General features: G+C 50.7%; 1 protein-coding gene across 1 annotated transcript in view; it reads left to right on the top strand.

Annotated features, from left to right (window-relative positions):
* Positions 1-22,687, top strand: part of TBCD (tubulin folding cofactor D) — a 232,762-nt gene that overhangs the window by 142,532 nt on the left and 67,543 nt on the right. Inside the window, exons 20-24 of the mRNA XM_073660419.1 lie at positions 3,634-3,707; positions 4,291-4,408; positions 17,153-17,213; positions 17,493-17,515; positions 22,580-22,611. Of these exons, the coding sequence (XP_073516520.1) occupies positions 3,634-3,707; positions 4,291-4,408; positions 17,153-17,213; positions 17,493-17,515; positions 22,580-22,611 (308 nt within the window). The remainder of the gene's footprint in view (positions 1-3,633; positions 3,708-4,290; positions 4,409-17,152; positions 17,214-17,492; positions 17,516-22,579; positions 22,612-22,687) is intronic.

Raw genomic sequence — 22,687 nt, 5'->3', positions numbered from 1 at the left:
CACATCCACCCGGGACGGTCAGATCCAGCGGGGGCACATCCACCCGGGACGGTCAGAGCCAGCGGGGGCACATCCACCCGGGACGGTCAGATCCAGCGGGGGCACATCCACCCGGGACGGTCAGATCCAGCGGGGGCACATCCACCCGGGACGGTCAGATCCAGCGGGGGCACATCCACCCGGGACGGTCAGATCCAGCGGGGGCACATCCACCCGGGACGGTCAGATCCAGCGGGTGCACATCCATCCGGGACGATCAGAGCCGGCGGGGGCACATCCACCCGGGACGGTCAGATCCAGCGGGGGCACATCCACCCGGGACGGTCAGATCCAGCGGGGGCACATCCACCCGGGACGGTCAGATCCAGCGGGGGCACATCCACCCGGGACGGTCAGAGCCGGCGGGGGCACATCCACCCGGGACGGTCAGATCCAGCGGGGGCACATCCACCCGGGACGGTCAGATCCAGCGAGGGCACATCCACCCGGGACGGTCAGAGCCAGCAGGGGCACATCCACCCGGGACGATCAGATCCAGCGGGGGCACATCCACCCGGGACGGTCAGATCCAGCGAGGGCACATCCACCCGGGACGGTCAGATCCAGCGGGGGCACATCCACCCGGGACGGTCAGAGCCGGCGGGGGCACATCCACCCGGGACGGTCAGATCCAGCGGGGGCACATCCACCCGGGACGGTCAGATCCAGCGAGGGCACATCCACCCGGGACGGTCAGAGCCAGCAGGGGCACATCCACCCGGGACGATCAGATCCAGCGGGGGCACATCCACCCGGGACGGTCAGATCCAGCGGGGGCACATCCACCCGGGACGGTCAGATCCAGCGGGGGCACATCCACCCGGGACGATCAGATCCAGCGGGGGCACATCCACCCGGGACGGTCAGAGCCGGCGGGGGCACATCCACCCGGGACGGTCAGATCCAGCGGGGGCACATCCACCCGGGACGGTCAGAGCCAGCGGGGGCACATCCACCCGGGACGGTCAGATCCAGCGGGGGCACATCCACCCGGGACGGTCAGAGCCGGCGGGGGCACATCCACCCGGGACGATCAGAGCCGGCGGGGGCACATCCACCCGGGACGATCAGATCCAGCGGGGGCACATCCACCCGGGACAGTCAAATCCAGCGAGGGCACATCCACCCGGGATGGTCAGAGCCGGCGGGAGCACATCCACCCGGGACTGTCAGAACCAGCGGGGGCACATGCACCCGGGACGGTCAGAGCCAGCGGGGGCACATCCACCCGGGACGGTCAGAGCCAGCGGGGGCACATTCCCCCGGGACGGTCAGAGCCAGCAGGGTCACGTCCACCCGGGACGGTGAGAGCCGGCGGGGTCACGTCCACCCGGGACGGTCAGATCCAGCGGGGGCACATCCACCCGGGACGGTCAGATCCAGCGGGGGCACATCCACCCGGGACGGTCAGAGCCAGTGGGGGCACATCCACCCGGGACGGTGAGAGCCGGCGGGGGCACATCCACCCGGGACGGTCAGATCCAGCGGGGGCACATCCACCCGGGACGGTCAGAGCCAGTGGGGGCACATCCACCCGGGACGGTCAGAGCCAGCGGGGGCACATCCACCCGGGACGGTGAGAGCCGGCGGGGGCACAAACACATCCGGCTATCCCTCTCCTGTTTGCTGCAGTGTGTCAGTGCAGGCATTCTCTTTGAAGATATCCATATACCTGATCGCCCCCTGTTGCATCTTTCCGGAATGACGCCTGTTGTCACCCGACCTGCAGCCGTCCTCCGGGGGCCGCACGCACCGCATCCCGCAGCCGCTCACCTGCGTATGTGACGACCCAAACCGGACGAACAGGTGGAGCAGAAAACAGCAGGTGAAAAATATCACCGCCACCAGCAACGCTCTTCACACAATGCACAATGTGTGGACAAACAAAGGCAAACGAGCCTGCGGGGCACAACCGGGGCACACAATCCGCCTGCGTGCTGTCCGGGATCCTCCATGTGATAACCTGCTACTGTGACCTCCGCCATACTGCACCCCCACAAGCACCGCCATACTGCACCCCCACGACCTCCGGCATACTGCGTCCCCACGACCTCCGCCATACTGCACCCCCACAAGCACCGCCATACTGCACCCCCACGACCTCCGGCATACTGCGTCCCCACGACCTCCGGCATACTGCGTCCCCACAAGCACCGCCATACTGCACCCCCACGACCTCCGGCATACTGCGCCCCCACGACCTCCGGCATACTGCGCCCCCACGACCTCCGGCATACTGCGCCCCCACGACCTCCGGCATACTGCGTCCCCACAAGCACCGGCATACTGCGTCCCCACAAGCACCGCCATACTGCACCCCCACGACCTCCGGCATACTGCGCCCCCACGACCTCCGGCATACTGCGCCCCCACGACCTCCGGCATACTGCGCCCCCACGACCTCCGGCATACTGCGTCCCCACAAGCACCGCCATACTGCGTCCCCACAAGCACCGCCATACTGCACCCCCACGACCTCTGGCATACTGCGTCCCCACAACCTCCGCCATACTGCGTCCCCACGACCTCCGGCATACTGCGTCCCCACGACCTCCGGCATACTGCGTCCCCACGACCTCCGGCATACTGCGTCCCCACGACCTTCGGCATACTGCACCCCCATGAGAACCGCCATACTGCGTCCCCACCACCTCCGGCATACTGCGTCCCCACGACCTCCGGCATACTGCGTCCCCACGACCTCCGCCATACTGCGTCCCCACGACCTCCGGCATACTGCGTCCCCACGACCTCCGGCATACTGCGTCCCCACGACCTCCGGCATACTGCACCCCCATGAGAACCGCCATACTGCGTCTCCACGACCTCCGGCATACTGCGTCCCCACAACCTTCGGCATACTGCGCCCCCACGACCTCCGCCATACTGCGTCCCCACGACCTCTGCCATACTGCGCCCCCACGACCTCCGCCATACTGCACCCCCACGAACACCGCCATACTGCGTCCCCGCAACCTCCGGCATACTGCACCCCCACGACCTCCGGCATACTGCACCCCCACGACCTCCGGCATACTGCGTCCCCACGACCTCCGGCATACTGCGCCCCCACAAGCACCGCCATACTGCATCCCCACGACCTCCGCCATACTGCGTCCCCACGACCTCCGCCATACTACACCCCTACGACCACCGCCATACTGCACCCCCAGCACCGCTGGATCCTGCCCCAAACCCACAACTCAGCGCGGCACTCGCCTAGACCTTGTTTGATGTTCGGGGCTGAGTCCTCGCCCTCAATCGAGAATCACTAATGGACGCCCGACCTCCCCCATAAAACCTGCCGCCCGGCGAGTGCCGTCCGTGTGATCCCTCTGCGTAATCCGCCGCTTCCCTCTCTGTCTGTTGTCTGCACGGCCGGACGCTTTCTTCGCCGTCACCACGTCTGTGATCTTCTAGATCCGACATCAAAGAGGCCATTGTTTCCCTGATCTGCAGAAACTGCAGTAAATCCCGCATTGTCCTGTTCAGGTGTAGAGCCGGCTGACAACCAGCGTGGCCACCGCCGCTGCTGCAGAGGTTGTAGCCCCGTTCTGCATCATGGACGGTAACGCTCGCTCTGTATTGTTTCAGTGTGATCCGGGAGCTTTCCACCAAAGCTCTGCACAACCTCACGCCGGTCGCCTCAGACTACATGACCAAGTCTGGTAAGATACTCTTGCACCATATTGCCGCCCTCACGGCCTCTGACGGCCGCGCTCACGGCTCGGAGCCCGCCTCTGACGGCCGCGCTCACGGCTCGGAGCCCGCCTCTGACGGCCGCGTTCACGGCTCGGAGCCCGCCTCTGACGGCCGCGCTCACGGCTCGGAGCCCGCCTCTGACGGGCGCGCTCACGGCTCGGAGCCCGCCTCTGACGGCCGCGCTCACGGCTCGGAGCCCGCCTCTTGACGGCCGCGCTCACGGCTCGGAGCCCGCCTCTGACGGTCGCGCTCACGGCTCGGAGCCCGCCTCTGACGGCCGCGCTCACGGCTCGGAGCCCGCCTCTGACGGCCGCGCTCACGGCTCGGAGCCCGCCTCTTGACGGCCGCGCTCACGGCTCGGAGCCCGCCTCTGACGGTCGCGCTCACGGCTCGGAGCCTGCCTCTGACGGCCGCGCTCACGGCTCGGAGCCTGCCTCTGACGGGCGCGTTCACGGCTCGGAGCCCGCCTCTGACGGGCGCGTTCACGGCTCGGAGCCCGCCTCTGACGGTACCGTCACAGATGACACAAGATGATGTGATGTTTTGCAGTGCTGCCCAGACTCCTGCCGCTGACCACCGGCACAGACCTGCACACCCGCCACGGCGCCATCTTGGCCTGCGCAGAAATCACCCACGCCCTGTATAAGCTAGCCGTGCAGAACGACAGGTAGGAGAACGAGTCGTAATCACCTTTATTCAACACGTCCTGGGGGGGCGCACTGACGCTTCACTGGCCGACATATGGGCCCGGCTGGAAAATGCCCCCTGCAGACGGCTCCTCATGTCTCACGTGTCTCTGGATGCTGTGGAAACGCTTCAGGTCTTATCTGAGCGGAATTATATCTAAAGGGGCGACCGGCCTCTAATCACAGTGTGCAGGAGGCCGGGACTCTGCCAGAGGAATAATGTCCGGTACCAGCCGCCCCGGAGTCAGGAAGGGACGACAGCCCGATCTCCGGTCACCTGCTCCAAGGCTGGCATCACTTCTTGTTCTGGTGCCGACAACCGGAGCGGCCTGTGAGGCATCCGAGGAGCAAGGGATACCGCTGATTGTATTATTTTGAAAACATCCTGTATTATACTCCAGAGCTGCACTCACTATTCTGCTGGTGCAGTCACTGTGTACATACATTACATTACTGATCCTGAGTTACATCCTGTATTATACCCCAGAGCTGAACTCACTATTCTGCTGGTGCAGTCACTGTGTACATACATTACATTACTGATCCCGAGCTACATCCTGTATTATACTCCAGAGCTGCACTCACTATTCTGCTGGTGCAGTCACTGTGTACATACATTACATTACTGATCCTGAGTTACATCCTGTATTATACCCCAGAGCTGCACTCACTATTCTGCTGGTGCAGTCACTGTGTACATACATTACATTACTGATCCTGAGTTACATTCTGTATTATACTCCAGAGCTGCACTCACTATTCTGCTGGTGCAGTCACTGTGTACATACATTACATTACTGATCCTGAGTTACCTCCTGTATTATACTCCAGAGCTGCACTCACTATTCTGCTGGTGGAGTCACTGTGTACATACATTACATTACTGATCCTGAGTTACATCCTGTATTATACTCCAGAGCTGCACTCACTATTCTGCTGGTGCAGTCACTGTGTACATACATTACATTACTGATCCGGAGTTACATCCTGTATTATACTCCAGAGCAGCACTCACTATTCTGCTGGTGCAGCTACTGTGTACATACATTACATTACTGATCCTGAGTTACATCCTGTATTATACTCCAGAGCTGCACTCACTATTCTGCTGGTGCAGTCACTGTGTACATACATTACATTACTGATCCTGAGTTACCTCCTGTATTATACTCCAGAGCTGCACTCACTATTCTGCTGGTGCAGTCACTGTGTATATACATTACATTACTGATCCTGAGTTACATCCTGTATTATACTCCAGAGCTGCACTCACTATTCTGCTGGTGCAGTCACTGTGTACATACATTACATTACTGATCCTGAGTTACCTCCTGTATTATACTCCAGAGCTGCACTCACTATTCTGATGGTGCAGTCACTGTGTACATACATTACATTACTGATCCTGAGTTACCTCCTGTATTATACTCCAGAGCTGCACTCACTATTCTGATGGTGCAGTCACTGTGTACATACATTACATTACTGATCCTGAGTTACATCCTGTATTATACTCCAGAGCTGTACTCACTATTCTGCTGGTGCAGTCACTGTGTACATACATTACATTACTGATCCTGAGTTACATCCTGTATTATACTCCAGAGCTGCACTCACTATTCTGCTGGTGCAGCTACTGTGTACATACATTACATTACTGATCCTGAGTTACATCCTGTATTATACTCCAGAGCAGCACTCACTATTCTGCTGGTGCAGCTACTGTGTACATACATTACATTACTGATCCTGAGTTACATCCTGTATTATACTCCAGAGCAGCACTCACTATTCTGCTGGTGCAGCTACTGTGTACATACATTACATTACTGATCCTGAGTTACATCCTGTATTATACTCCAGAGCAGCACTCACTATTCTGCTGGTGCAGCTACTGTGTACATACATTACATTACTGATCCGGAGTTACATCCTGTATTATACTCCAGAGCAGCACTCACTATTCTGCTGGTGCAGCTACTGTGTACATACATTACATTACTGATCCTGAGTTACATCCTGTATTATACTCCAGAGCAGCACTCACTATTCTGCTGGTGCAGCTACTGTGTACATACATTACATTACTGATCCTGAGTTACCTCCTGTATTATACTCCAGAGCTGCACTCACTATTCTGCTGGTGCAGCTACTGTGTACATACATTACATTACTGATCCTGAGTTACCTCCTGTATTATACTCCAGAGCAGCACTCACTATTCTGCTGGTGCAGCTACTGTGTACATACATTACATTACTGATCCGGAGTTACATCCTGTATTATACTCCAGAGCAGCACTCACTATTCTGCTGGTGCAGCTACTGTGTACATACATTACATTACTGATCCTGAGTTACCTCCTGTATTATACTCCAGAGCTGCACTCACTATTCTGCTGGTGCAGCTACTGTGTACATACATTACATTACTGATCCTGAGTTACATCCTGTATTATACTCCAGAGCTGCACTCACTATTCTGCTGGTGCAGTCACTGTGTACATACATTACATTACTGATCCTGAGTTACATCCTGTATTATACTCCAGAGCTGCACTCACTATTCTGCTGGTGCAGTCACTGTGTACATACATTACATTACTGATCCTGAGCTACCTCCTGTATTATACTCCAGAGCTGCACTCACTATTCTGCTGGTGCAGTCACTGTGTACATACATTACATTAGTGATCCTGAGTTACCTCCTGTATTATACTCCAGAGCTGCACTCACTATTCTGCTGGTGCAGTCACTGTGTACATACATTACATTACTGATCCTGAGTTACATCCTATATTATACTCCAGAGCTGCACTCACTATTCTGCTGGTGCAGTCACTGTGTACATACATTACATTACTGATCCTGAGTTACATCCTGTATTATACCCCAGAGCTGCACTCACTATTCTGCTGGTGCAGTCACTGTGTACATACATTACATTACTGATCCTGAGTTACATCCTATATTATACTCCAGAGCTGCACTCACTATTCTGCTGGTGCAGTCACTGTGTACATACATTACATTACTGATCCTGAGTTACATCCTGTATTATACTCCAGAGCTGCACTCACTATTCTGCTGGTGCAGTCACTGTGTACATACATTACATTACTGATCCTGAGATACATCCTGTATTATATTCCAGAGCTGCACTCACTATTCTGCTGGTGCAGTCACTGTGTACATACATTAAATTACTGATCCTGAGTTACCTCCTGTATTATACTCCAGAGCTGCACTCACTATTCTGCTGGTGCAGTCACTGTGTACATACATTACATGACTGATCCTGAGTTACATCCTGTATTATACCCCAGAGCTGCACTCACTATTCTGCTGGTGCAGTCACTGTGTACATACATTACATGACTGATCCTGAGTTACATCCCGTATTATACTCCAGAGCTGCGCTCACTATTCTGCTGGTGCAGTCACTGTGTACATACATTACATTACTGATCCTGAGTTACATCCTGTATTATACTCCAGAGCTGCGCTCACTATTCTGCTGGTGCAGTCACTCTGTACATACATTACATTACTGATCCTGAGTTACATCCTGTATTATACTCCAGAGCTGCACTCACTATTCTGCTGGTGCAGTCACTGTGTACATACATTACATTACTGATCCTGAGTTACATCCTGTATTATACTCCAGAGCTGCACTCACTATTCTGCTGGTGCAGTCACTCTGTACATACATTACATTACTGATCCTGAGTTACATCCTGTATTATACTCCAGAGCTGCACTCACTATTCTGCTGGTGCAGTCACTGTGTACATACATTACATTACTGATCCTGAGTTACATTCTGTATTATACTCCAGAGCTGCACTCACTATTCTGCTGGTGCAGTCACTGTGTACATACATTACATTACTGATCCTGAGTTACATCCTGTATTATACTCCAGAGCTGCACTCACTATTCTGCTGGTGCAGTCACTGTGTACATACATTACATTACTGATCCTGAGTTACATTCTGTATTATACTCCAGAGCTGCACTCACTATTCTGCTGGTGCAGTCACTGTGTACATACATTACATTACTGATCCTGAGTTACATTCTGTATTATACTCCAGAGCTGCACTCACTATTCTGCTGGTGCAGTCACTGTGTACATACATTACATTACTGATCCTGAGTTACATACTGTATTATACTCCAGAGCTGCACTCACTATTCTGCTGGTGCAGTCACTGTGTATATACATTACATTACTGATCCTGAGTTACATCCTGTATTATACCCCAGAGCTGCACTCACTATTCTGCTGGTGCAGTCACTGTGTATATACATTACTTTACTGATCCTGAGTTACCTCCTGTATTATACTCCAGAGCTGCACTCACTATTCTGCTGGTGCAGTCACTGTGTACATACAATAAATTACTGATCCTGAGTTACCTCCTGTATTATACTCCAGAGCTGCACTCACTATTCTGCTGGTGCAGTCACTGTGTACATACATTACATTACTGATCCTGAGTTACATCCTGTATTATACTCCAGTGCTGCACTCACTATTCTGCTGGTGCAGTCACTGTGTACATACACTACATTACTGATCCTGAGTTACATCCTGTATTATACTCCAGAGCTGCACTCACTATTCTGCTGGTGCAGTCACTGTGTACATACATTACATTACTGATCCTGAGTTACATCCTGTATTATACTCCAGAGCTGCTCTCACTATTCTGCTGGTGCAGTCACTGTGTACATACATTACATTACTGATCCTGAGTTACATCCTGTATTATACTCCAGAGCTGCACTCACTATTCTGCTGGTGCAGTCACTGTGTACATACATTACATTACTGATCCTGAGTTACCTCCTGTATTATACTCCAGAGCTGCACTCACTATTCTGCTGGTGCAGTCACTGTGTACATACAATAAATTACTGATCCTGAGTTACCTCCTGTATTATACTCCAGAGCAGCACTCACTATTCTGCTGGTGCAGCTACTGTGTACATACATTACATTACTGATCCTGAGTTACCTCCTGTATTATACTCCAGAGCTGCACTCACTATTCTGCTGGTGCAGCTACTGTGTACATACATTACATTACTGATCCTGAGTTACCTCCTGTATTATACTCCAGAGCAGCACTCACTATTCTGCTGGTGCAGCTACTGTGTACATACATTACATTACTGATCCGGAGTTACATCCTGTATTATACTCCAGAGCAGCACTCACTATTCTGCTGGTGCAGCTACTGTGTACATACATTACATTACTGATCCTGAGTTACCTCCTGTATTATACTCCAGAGCTGCACTCACTATTCTGCTGGTGCAGCTACTGTGTACATACATTACATTACTGATCCTGAGTTACATCCTGTATTATACTCCAGAGCTGCACTCACTATTCTGCTGGTGCAGTCACTGTGTACATACATTACATTACTGATCCTGAGTTACATCCTGTATTATACTCCAGAGCTGCACTCACTATTCTGCTGGTGCAGTCACTGTGTACATACATTACATTACTGATCCTGAGCTACCTCCTGTATTATACTCCAGAGCTGCACTCACTATTCTGCTGGTGCAGTCACTGTGTACATACATTACATTAGTGATCCTGAGTTACCTCCTGTGTTATACTCCAGAGCTGCACTCACTATTCTGCTGGTGCAGTCACTGTGTACATACATTACATTACTGATCCTGAGTTACATCCTATATTATACTCCAGAGCTGCACTCACTATTCTGCTGGTGCAGTCACTGTGTACATACATTACATTACTGATCCTGAGTTACATCCTGTATTATACCCCAGAGCTGCACTCACTATTCTGCTGGTGCAGTCACTGTGTACATACATTACATTACTGATCCTGAGTTACATCCTATATTATACTCCAGAGCTGCACTCACTATTCTGCTGGTGCAGTCACTGTGTACATACATTACATTACTGATCCTGAGTTACATCCTGTATTATACTCCAGAGCTGCACTCACTATTCTGCTGGTGCAGTCACTGTGTACATACATTACATTACTGATCCTGAGATACATCCTGTATTATATTCCAGAGCTGCACTCACTATTCTGCTGGTGCAGTCACTGTGTACATACATTAAATTACTGATCCTGAGTTACCTCCTGTATTATACTCCAGAGCTGCACTCACTATTCTGCTGGTGCAGTCACTGTGTACATACATTACATGACTGATCCTGAGTTACATCCTGTATTATACCCCAGAGCTGCACTCACTATTCTGCTGGTGCAGTCACTGTGTACATACATTACATTACTGATCCTGAGTTACATCCCGTATTATACTCCAGAGCTGCGCTCACTATTCTGCTGGTGCAGTCACTGTGTACATACATTACATTACTGATCCTGAGTTACATCCTGTATTATACTCCAGAGCTGCGCTCACTATTCTGCTGGTGCAGTCACTCTGTACATACATTACATTACTGATCCTGAGTTACATCCTGTATTATACCCCAGAGCTGCACTCACTATTCTGCTGGTGCAGTCACTGTGTACATACATTACATTACTGATCCTGAGTTACATCCCGTATTATACTCCAGAGCTGCGCTCACTATTCTGCTGGTGCAGTCACTGTGTACATACATTACATTACTGATCCTGAGTTACATCCTGTATTATACTCCAGAGCTGCGCTCACTATTCTGCTGGTGCAGTCACTCTGTACATACATTACATTACTGATCCTGAGTTACATCCTGTATTATACTCCAGAGCTGCACTCAGTATTCTGCTGGTGCAGTCACTGTGTACATACATTACATTACTGATCCTGAGTTACCTCCTGTATTATACTCCAGAGCTGCACTCACTATTCTGCTGGTGCAGTCACTGTGTACATACATTACATTACTGATCCTGAGTTACATTCTGTATTATACTCCAGAGCTGCACTCACTATTCTGCTGGTGCAGTCACTGTGTACATACATTACATTACTGATCCTGAGTTACATTCTGTATTATACTCCAGAGCTGCACTCACTATTCTGCTGGTGCAGTCACTGTGTACATACATTACATTACTGATCCTGAGTTACATTCTGTATTATACTCCAGAGCTGCACTCACTATTCTGCTGGTGCAGTCACTGTGTACATACATTACATTACTGATCCTGAGTTACATACTGTATTATACTCCAGAGCTGCACTCACTATTCTGCTGGTGCAGTCACTGTGTATATACATTACATTACTGATCCTGAGTTACATCCTGTATTATACCCCAGAGCTGCACTCACTATTCTGCTGGTGCAGTCACTGTGTATATACATTACTTTACTGATCCTGAGTTACATCCTGTATTATACCCCAGAGCTGCACTCACTATTCTGCTGGTGCAGTCACTGTGTACATACATTACATTACTGATCCTGAGTTACCTCCTGTATTATACTCCAGAGCTGCACTCACTATTCTGCTGGTGCAGTCACTGTGTACATACATTACATTACTGATCCTGAGTTACCTCCTGTATTATACTCCAGAGCTGCACTCACTATTCTGCTGGTGCAGTCACTGTGTACATACACTACATTACTGATCCTGAGTTACATCCTGTATTATACTCCAGAGCTGCACTCACTATTCTGCTGGTGCAGTCACTGTGTACATACATTACATTACTGATCCTGAGTTACATCCTGTATTATACTCCAGAGCTGCTCTCACTATTCTGCTGGTGCAGTCACTGTGTACATACATTACATTACTGATCCTGAGTTACATCCTGTATTATACTCCAGAGCTTCACTCACTATTCTGCTGGTGCAGTCACTGTGTACATACATTACATTACTGATCCTGAGTTACCTCCTGTATTATACTCCAGAGCTGCACTCACTATTCTGCTGGTGCAGTCACTGTGTACATACAATAAATTACTGATCCTGAGTTACCTCCTGTATTATACTCCAGAGCTGCACTCACTATTCTGCTGGTGCAGTCACTGTGTACATACATTACATTACTGATCCTGAGTTACATCCTGTATTATACTCCAGAGCTGCACTCACTATTCTGCTGGTGCAGTCACTGTGTACATACATTACATTACTGATCCTGAGTTACATCCTGTATTATACTCCAGAGCTGCACTCACTATTCTGCTGGTGCAGTCACTGTGTACATACATTACATTACTGATCCTGAGTTACATCCTGTATTATACTCCAGAGCTGCACTCACTATTCTGCTGGTGCAGTCACTGTGTACATACATTACATTACTGATCCTGAGTTACATCCTGTATTATATTCCAGAGCTGCACTCACTATTCTGCTGGTGCAGTCACTGTGTACATACATTGCATTACTGATCCTGAGTTACATCCTGTATTATACTCCAGAGCTGCACTCACTATTCTGCTGGTGCAGTCACTGTGTACATACATTACATTACTGATCCTGAGTTACCTCCTGTATTATACTCCAGAGCTGCGCTCACTATTCTGCTGGTGCAGTCACTCTGTACATACATTACATTACTGATCCTGAGTTACATCCTGTATTATACTCCAGAGCTGCGCTCACTATTCTGCTGGTGCAGTCACTGTGTACATACATTACATTACTGATCCTGAGTTACATCCTGTATTATACTCCAGAGCTGCACTCAGTATTCTGCTGGTGCAGTCACTGTGTACATACATTACATTACTGATCCTGAGTTACATCCTGTATTATACCCCAGAGCTGCACTCACTATTCTGCTGGTGCAGTCACTGTGTATATACATTACATTACTGATCCTGAGTTACATCCTGTATTATACTCCAGAGCTGCACTCACTATTCTGCTGGTGCAGTCACTGTGTACATACATTACATTACTGATCCTGAGTTACCTCCTGTATTATACTCCAGAGCTGCACTCACTATTCTGATGGTGCAGTCACTGTGTACATACATTACATTACTGATCCTGAGTTACCTCCTGTATTATACTCCAGAGCTGCACTCACTATTCTGCTGGTGCAGTCACTGTGTACATACATTACATTACTGATCCTGAGTTACCTCCTGTGTTATACTCCAGAGCTGCGCTCACTATTCTGCTGGTGCAGTCACTGTGTACATACATTACATTACTGATCCTGAGTTATATCCTGTATTATACTCCAGAGCTGTGCTCATTATTCTGCTGGTGCAGTCACTGTGTACATACATTACATTACTGATCCTAAGTTACATCCTGTATTATACTCCAGAGCTGCGCTCACTATTCTGCTGGTGCAGTCACTCTGTACATACATTACATTACTGATCCTGAGTTACATCCTGTATTATACTCCAGAGCTGCGCTCACTATTCTGCTGGTGCAGTCACTCTGTACATACATTACATTACTGATCCTAAGTTACATCCTGTATTATACTCCAGAGCTGCACTCACTATTCTGCTGGTGCAGTCACTGTGTACATACATTACATTACTGATCCTGAATTACATCCTGTATTATACTCCAGAGCTGCACTCACTATTCTGCTGGTGCAGTCACAGTGTACATACATTACATTACTGATCCTGAGTTATATCCTGTATTATACTCCAGAGCTGCACTCACTATTCTGCTGGTGCAGTCACTGTGTACATACATTACATTACTGATCCTGAGTTACCTCCTGTATTATACTCCAGAGCTGCACTCACTATTCTGCTGGTGCAGTCACTGTGTACATACATTACATTACTGATCCTGAGTTACCTCCTGTATTATACTCCAGAGCTGCACTCACTATTCTGCTGGTGCAGTCACTGTGTACATACATTACATTACTGATCCTGAGTTACCTCCTGTATTATACTCCAGAGCTGCACTCACTATTTTGCTGGTGCAGTCACTGTGTACATACATTACATTACTGATCCTGAGTTACCTCCTGTATTATACTCCAGAGCTGCACTCACTATTCTGCTGGTGCAGTCACTGTGTACATACATTACATTACTGATCCTGAGTTACATTATGTATTATACTCCAGAGCTGCACTCACTATTCTGCTGGTGCAGTCACTGTGTACATACATTACATTACTGATCCTGAGTTACCTCCTGTATTATACTCCAGAGCTGCACTCACTATTCTGCTGGTGCAGTCGCTGTGTACATACATTACATTACTGATCCTGAGTTACATTCTGTATTATACTCCAGAGCTGCACTCACTATTCTGCTGGTGCAGTCACTGTGTACATACATTATATTACTGATCCTGAGTTACCTCCTGTATTATACTCCAGAGCTGCACTCACTATTCTGCTGGTGGAGTCACTGTGTACATACATTACATTAGTGATCCTGAGTTACATCCTGTATTATACTCCAGAGCTGCACTCACTATTCTGCTGGTGCAGTCACTGTGTACATACATTACATTACTGATCCTGAGTTACATCCTGTATTATACTCCAGAGCTGCACTCACTATTCTGCTGGTGCAGTCACTATGTACATACATTACATTACTGATCCTGAGTTACATCTTGTATTATACTCCAGAGCTGCACTCACTATTCTGCTGGTGGAGTCACTGTGTACATACATTACATTACTGATCCTGAGTTACATCCTGTATTATACTCCAGAGCTGCACTCACTATTCTGCTGGTGCAGTCACTATGTACATACATTACATTACTGATCCTGAGTTACATCCTGTATTATACTCCAGAGCTGCACTCACTATTTTGCTGGTGCAGTCACTGTGTACATACATTACATTACTGATCCTGAGTTACCTCCTGTATTATACCCCAGAGCTGCACTCACTATTCTGCTGGTGCAGTCACTGTGTACATACATTACATTACTGATCCTGAGTTACATCCTGTATTATACTCCAGAGCTGCACTCACTATTCTGCTGGTGCAGTCACTGTGTACATACATTACATTACTGATCCTGAGCTACCTCCTGTATTATACTCCAGAGCTGCACTCACTATTCTGCTGGTGCAGTCACTGTGTACATACATTACATTACTGATCCTGAGTTACCTCCTGTATTATACTGCAGAGCTGCACTCACTATTCTGCTGGTGCAGTCACTGTGTACATACATTACATTACTGATCCTGAGTTACATTCTGTATTATACTCCAGAGCTGCACTCACTATTCTGCTGGTGCAGTCACTGTGTACATACATTACATTACTGATCCTGAGTTAGATTCTGTATTATACTCCAGAGCTGCACTCACTATTCTGCTGGTGCAGTCACTGTGTACATACATTATATTACTGATCCTGAGTTACATCCTGTATTATACTCCAGAGCTGCACTCACTATTCTGCTGGTGCAGTCACTGTGTACATACATTACATTACTGATCCTGAGTTACATCCTGTATTATACTCCAGAGCTGCACTCACTATTCTGCTGGTGCAGTCACTGTGTACATACATTACATTACTGATCCTGAGTTACATCCTGTATTATACTCCAGAGCTGCACTCACTATTCTGCTGGTGTCATCACTGTGTACATACATTACATTACTGATCCTGAGTTACATCCTGTATTATACTCCAGAGCTGCACTCACTATTCTGCTGGTGCAGTCACTGTGTACATACATTACATTACTGATCCTGAGTTACCTCCTGTATTATCCTCCAGAGCTGCACTCACTATTCTGCTGGTGCAGTCACTGTGTACATACATTACATTACTGATCCTGAGTTACATCCTGTATTATACTCCAGAGCTGCACTCACTATTCTGCTGGTGCAGGTACTGTGTACATACATTACATTACTGACCCTGAGTTACATCCTGTATTATACTCCAGAGCTGCACTCACTATTCTGCTGGTGCAGTCACTGTGTACATACATTACATTACTGATCCTGAGTTACATCCTGTATTATACTCCAGAGCTGCACTCACTATTCTGCTGGTGCAGTCACTGTGTACATACATTACATTACTGATCCTGAGTTACATCCTGTATTATACTCCAGAGCTGCACTCACTATTCTGCTGGTGCAGGTACTGTGTACATACATTACATTACTGACCCTGAGTTACATCCTGTATTATACTCCAGAGCTGCACTCACTATTCTGCTGATGCAATCACTGTGTACATACATTACATTACTGATCCTGAGTTACATCCTGTATCATACTCCAGAGCTGCACTCACTATTCTGCTGGTGCAGTCACTGTGTACATACATTACATTACTGATCCTGAGTTACATCCTGTATTATACTCCAGAGCTGCACTCACTATTCTGCTGGTGCAGTCACTGTGTACATACATTACATTACTGATCCTGAGTTACCTCCTGTATTATACTCCAGAGCTGCACTCACTATTCTGCTGGTGCAGTCACTGTGTACATACATTACATTACTGATCCTGAGTTACCTCCTGTATTATACTCCAGAGCTGCACTCACTATTCTGCTGGTGCAGTCACTGTGTACATACATTACATTACTGATCCTGAGTTACATCCTGTATTATCCTCCAGAGCTGCACTCACTATTCTGCTGGTGCAGTCACTGTGTACATACATTACATTACTGATCCTGAGTTACCTCCTGTATTATACTCCAGAGCTGCACTCACTATTCTGCTGGTGCAGTCACTGTGTACATACATTACATTACTGATCTTGAGTTACCTCCTGTATTATACTCCAGAGCTGCGCTCACTCTTATTCCTGCAGGTCGGTGGCGAATTTCCTGGGCGGTGATATGATTTCGGGGTTGATGTCCATACACGGATCGGTAAGTAGATGGTTACAGTACACGCAGCCGCCACTAGGAGGAGCTGACGAGTTACTGCATACACTCTCCCCATAGACCTCCTTTATAACTGTATGTGCCCTCTAGTGGAGGCTGCAGGTATTCAGGTTCCTCACATCCGTGCTGTCTGTGCAGGGGGTTTGGAGCTGTGTGTGACGGCGGCCATTGTCTCTGACATGTGCGACATCGCCCCCTGTAGGAAGTAACGAGGCTTCTGCTGTTGGGTTTCATCACTGACGTCCATGTCTCCTTCTGTTTCAGCTCCAGGAGCGTCAGCTGTACAGGTGAGAACATCACTCCTATCATGGCCGCTACTACTACTCCTGCTGGGCGCATCAGGGGAGGCTGCAGGGCTGAGGTCTGGTGGATAGAGACTGGCACTGTATGATGGGGAGGTCTGGTGGATAGAGACTGGCACTGTATGAGGGGGAGGTCCTGTGTGTAGAGACTGGCACTGTCTGATGGGGAGGTCTAGTGTATAGAGACTAAACGCGATTGATCTGAAGATGAACCCCAGCGAGGTGCGTTAAGGTGGCAGGTGCTGCTCTACCACCTCCAGGCTGAGCGGTGCACTAGGGGGTGGCATGTGTTAGGGTGCCAGGTGCTGCTCTACCACCTCCAGGCTGAGCGGTGCACTGGGGGGGCGGCATGTGTTAGGGTGCCAGGTGCTGCTCTACCACCTCCAGGCTGAGCGGTGCACTGGGGGGCGGCATGTGTTAGGGTGCCAGGTGCTGCTCTACCACCTCCAGGCTGAGCGGTGCACTGGGGGGCGGCATGTGTTAGGGTGCCAGGTGCTGCTCTACCACCTCCAGGCGGAGCGGTGCTCTGGGGGGGCGTCATGTGTTAGGGTGCCAGGTGCTGCTCTACCACCTCCAGGCTGAGCGGTGCACTAGGGGGTGGCATGTGTTAGGGTGCCAGGTGCTGCTCTACCACCTCCAGGCTGAGCGGTGCACTAGGGGGGGCGGCATGTGTTAGGGTGCCAGGTGCTGCTCTACCACCTCCAGGCTGAGCGGTGCACTGGGGGGCGGCATGTGTTAGGGTGCCAGGTGCTGCTCTACCACCTCCAGGCTGAGCGGTGCACTGGGGGGGCGGCATGTGTTAGGGTGCCAGGTGCTGCTCTACCACCTCCAGGCTGAGCTGTGCACTGGGGGGTGGCATGTGTTAGGGTGCCAGGTGCTGCTCTACCACCTCCAGGCTGAGCGGTGCACTGAGGGGTGGCATGTGTTAGGGTGCCAGGTGCTGCTCTACCACCTCCAGGCTGAGCGGTGCACTGGGGGGCGGCATGTGTTAGGGTGCCAGGTGCTGCTCTACCACCTCCAGGCTGAGCGGTGCACTGGGGGGGCGGCATGTGTTAGGGTGCCAGGTGCTGCTCTGCCACCTCCAGGCTGAGCTGTGCAGTGGGGGGCGGCATGTGTTAGGGTGCCAGGTGCTGCTCTACCACCTCCAGGCTGAGCTGTGCAGTGGGGGGCGGCATGTGTTAGGGTGCCACGTGCTGCTCTACCACCTCCAGGCTGAGCGGTGCACTGGGGGGGCGGCATGTGTTAGGGTGCCAGGTGCTGCTCTACCACCTCCAGGCTGAGCTGTGCAGTGGGGGGCGGCATGTGTTAGGGTGCCAGGTGCTGCTCTACCTCCTCCAGGCTGAGCGGTGCACTGGGGGGCGGCATGTGTTAGTGTGCCAGGTGCTGCTCTACCACCTCCAGGCTGAGCGGTGCACTGGGGGCGGCATGTGTTAGGGTGCCAGGTGCTGCTCTACCACCTCCAGGCTGAGCGGTGCACTGGGGGGCGGCATGTGTTAGGGTGCCAGGTGCTGCTCTACCTCCTCCAGGCTGAGCGGTGCACTGGGGGGCGGCATGTGTTAGGGTGCCAGGTGCTGCTCTACCACCTCCAGGCTGAGCGGTGCACTGGGGGCGGCATGTGTTAGGGTGCCAGGTGCTGCTCTACCACCTCCAGGCTGAGCTGTGCACTGGGGGGCGGCATGTGTTAGGGTGCCAGGTGCTGCTCTACCACCTCCAGGCTGAGCGGTGCACTGGGGGGCGGCATGTGTTAGGGTGCCAGGTGCTGCTCTACCACCTCCAGGCTGAGCGGTGCACTGGGGGGCGGCATGTGTTAGGGTGCCAGGTGCTGCTCTACCACCTCCAGGCGGAGCGGTGCTCTGGGGGGGCGTCATGTGTTAGGGTGCCAGGTGCTGCTCTACCACCTCCAGGCTGAGCGGTGCACTGGGGCCCGGCATGTGTTAGAGTGCCAGGTGCTGCTCTACCACCTCCAGGCTGAGCGGTGCACTGGGGGCGGCATGTGTTAGGGTGCCAGGTGCTGCTCTACCACCTCCAGGCTGAGCGGTGCACTGGGGGCGGCATGTGTTAGGGTGCCAGGTGCTGCTCTACCACCTCCAGGCTGAGCGGTGCACTGGGGGGCCGCATGCCTTCGCTATCCACCTGTCAGCTGTGTTATGTCAGCCACGGCAGCTATGAGGAAGTCGCCGTTACTACCCTGTAGGCTGGGAAGTTCTCTGAATACTCTGCGCTCACTCGTAAACATGGCCACCCCTCTGGAGGGCACGGATCTAGGGCAGACCACACTTACTACCCCCAGGGGTACGAGCTGTGCCTGGAATCTGGTCTTCGCCCTACAGACAGACTGTGATTTTTTTTTTTTGGAAGGCACCAGTGATCATTCCGTATAATTCCACACTTGCCCAGTAGTGGCCACTGCAGGATAATTGCACTGCTGATGGCAACTTTCCTCGATCACTGGGATTTCCTATCTTAGATAAGTCGTGAGGAAGCCTCGACCTCCCGACCATTGATCACTGATCACATCGACCACTGATCATTCTCCTGACCATCGATCTCTTGGATTTCCTATCTTAGACAAGTCATGATGGAGGCTCGACCTCCCGACCATCGATCACTGATCACATCGACCACTGATCATTCTCCTGACCATCGATCACTTGGATTTCCTATCTTAGACAAGTTGTGAAGGCTCGACCTCCCGACCATCGATCACTGGGATTTCCTATCTTAGACAAGTCATGATGGAGGCTCGACCTCCCGACCATCGATCACTGATCACATCGACCACTGATCATTCTCCTGACCATCGATCGCTGGGATTTCCTATCTTAGATAAGTCGTGAGGATGCCTCGACCTCCCGACCATTGATCACTGGGATTTCCTATCTTAGACAAGTCATGATGGAGGCTCGACCTCCCGACCATCGATCACTGATCGCATCGACCCCTGATCATTCTCCTGACCATCGATCACTTGGATTTCCTATCTTAGACAAGTTGTGAAGGCTCGACCTCCCGACCATCGATCACTGGGATTTCTTATCTTAGAAAAGTCATGATGAAGGCTCGACCTCCCTCACATCGATTGCTGGGATTTCCTATCTTAGACAAGTCGTGATGAAAGTTCGACCTCTCAACCATATATCACTGGGATTTCCTGTCTTAGACAAGTCGTGATGAATGCTCGACCTTGCGACCATCGATTAACTGATCACATCAATCACTGATCGTCCTCCTGACCATCGATCACTGGGATTTCCCATTTTAGTTGAGTCGTGATGAAGCCTCGACCTCCTCACCATCGATCACTGGGATTTCCTATCTCAGACCAGTCGTGATGAAGCTACGACCTCCCGACCATCGATCACTGGGATCTTCTATCTTAGACAAGTCGTCATGAAGCCTTAACTTCCCGACCATCGATCACTGGGATCTCCTATCTTAGACTAGTTGGAATGAAGGCTCGACGTCCCAACCATCGATCACTGGGATTTCCTATCTCAGACCTGTCGTGATGAAGCCACGACCTCCCGACCATCGATCACTGGGATCTTCTATCTTAGACAAGTTGTGATGAAGGCTCGACCTCCCGAAAATCGATCACTGGGATTTCCTATCTTAGAAACGTCATGATGAAGCCTCAATCTCCCAACCATCGATCATTGGGATTTCTTATCTTGACAAGTCGTGATGAAGCCTTGACCTCCCAACCATCAATCAAATGGCATCTCCTATCTTAGACTAGTCGTAATGAAGCCTCGACCTCCTGACCATCGATCACTGGGATCTCATACCTTAGACCAGTCGTGATGAAGCCACGACCTCCCGACCATCGATCACTGGGATCTCCTATCTTAGACTAGTCGTGATAAAGCCACGACCTCCCGACCATCGATCACTGGGATCTCCTATCTCAGACCAGTCGTGATGAAGCCTCGACCTCCCGACCATCGATCACTGGGATCTCCTATCTTAGACTAGTTGTGATGAAGCCTCAACCTCCCGACCATCGATCATTGGGATTTCCTATCTTAGACCAGTTGTGAAGAAGCCTCAATCTCCAGACCATCGATCATTGGGATTTCCTATCTTAGAGAAGTCGTGATAAAGCCTTAACTTCCCGACCATCGATCACTGGGATCTCCTATCTTAGACTAATTGTGATGAAGCCTCAACCTCCCCACCATCGATCATTGGGATTTCTTATCTTGACAAGTCGTGATGAAGCCTCGACCTCCCGACCATCGATCATTGGGATCTCCTATCTTAGAGAAGTCGTGATGAAGCCTTGACCTCCCAACCATCAATCAAATGGGATCTCCTATCTTAGACCAGTCGTGATGAAGCCACGACCTCCTGACAATTGATCACTGGGATCTCCTGTCTCAGACCAGTCGTGATGAAGCCTCGACCTCCCGACCTGCTGGATTGTGCGTGGAGCCGCTCTGCTCTGCAATATGGCGGATTCCAGCCTGCGATGATTTACCCACTTGTTATATTATGTCCGCCCGCGATCGCACTGACGATATAGACCCTAGACTAAGCCGTCATGGCGGCAGCAGAGCCGCCACATTCCTCAGCCCTTTGTCTCCGCCATCGCTGACGTCCTGACAGCACGACCGCCGCTGATGTGCAGACGGTAGGAGTCAGGTGTTTTCTGTTGCTGAAGGGCTGCTTTTACCTCTGCCACCTGCCCTAATCTCCTCCGCCGTCCTCGTTAATGTCAGGGTGGAGCGCAGGCGAGTCCTCATTGTCCTACACTCATCCTATTACACGCCGTCCATTAACACGGAGAATATGTGACTCACAGGGAACTGTTCACATGACAAACTCAGCCCGTGGTGACCAAGTCTGGGCCACTACACCGCTCCACTGGTCCCTTCCGGCCCAGGATTGAGATATTATTAATAAACGGTTTTTACTTTTTGATTGTGGATTAAAGCGACTTTGATTTGTTTTTGATACTGAGACCCCTGAGTCATCCAGAGGGTGGGGATCGTGCCAAACTATTTTGGGATATTTTATGGGGTCATTAACATTGTGTTCTCTTCCTAGGGGTCTCGGAGGAGAGCTGATGAGACCTGCAGGTAAGCATGGCGCGGCAAGTGAGGGTCCCAGGGATGATCCCCCATGGTCTCCTGACCAGACACGATCTCATTAATG

The sequence above is a fragment of the Phyllobates terribilis genome, unplaced genomic scaffold (assembly GCF_046119375.1).
Source record: "Phyllobates terribilis strain yellow unplaced genomic scaffold, ASM4611937v1 Scaffold_25__1_contigs__length_18738178, whole genome shotgun sequence".
NCBI classification, from domain to species: domain Eukaryota; kingdom Metazoa; phylum Chordata; class Amphibia; order Anura; family Dendrobatidae; genus Phyllobates; species Phyllobates terribilis.
Note: the sequence above shows the minus strand (reverse complement) of the source record. Positions and strands in the feature narration are given on the sequence as shown.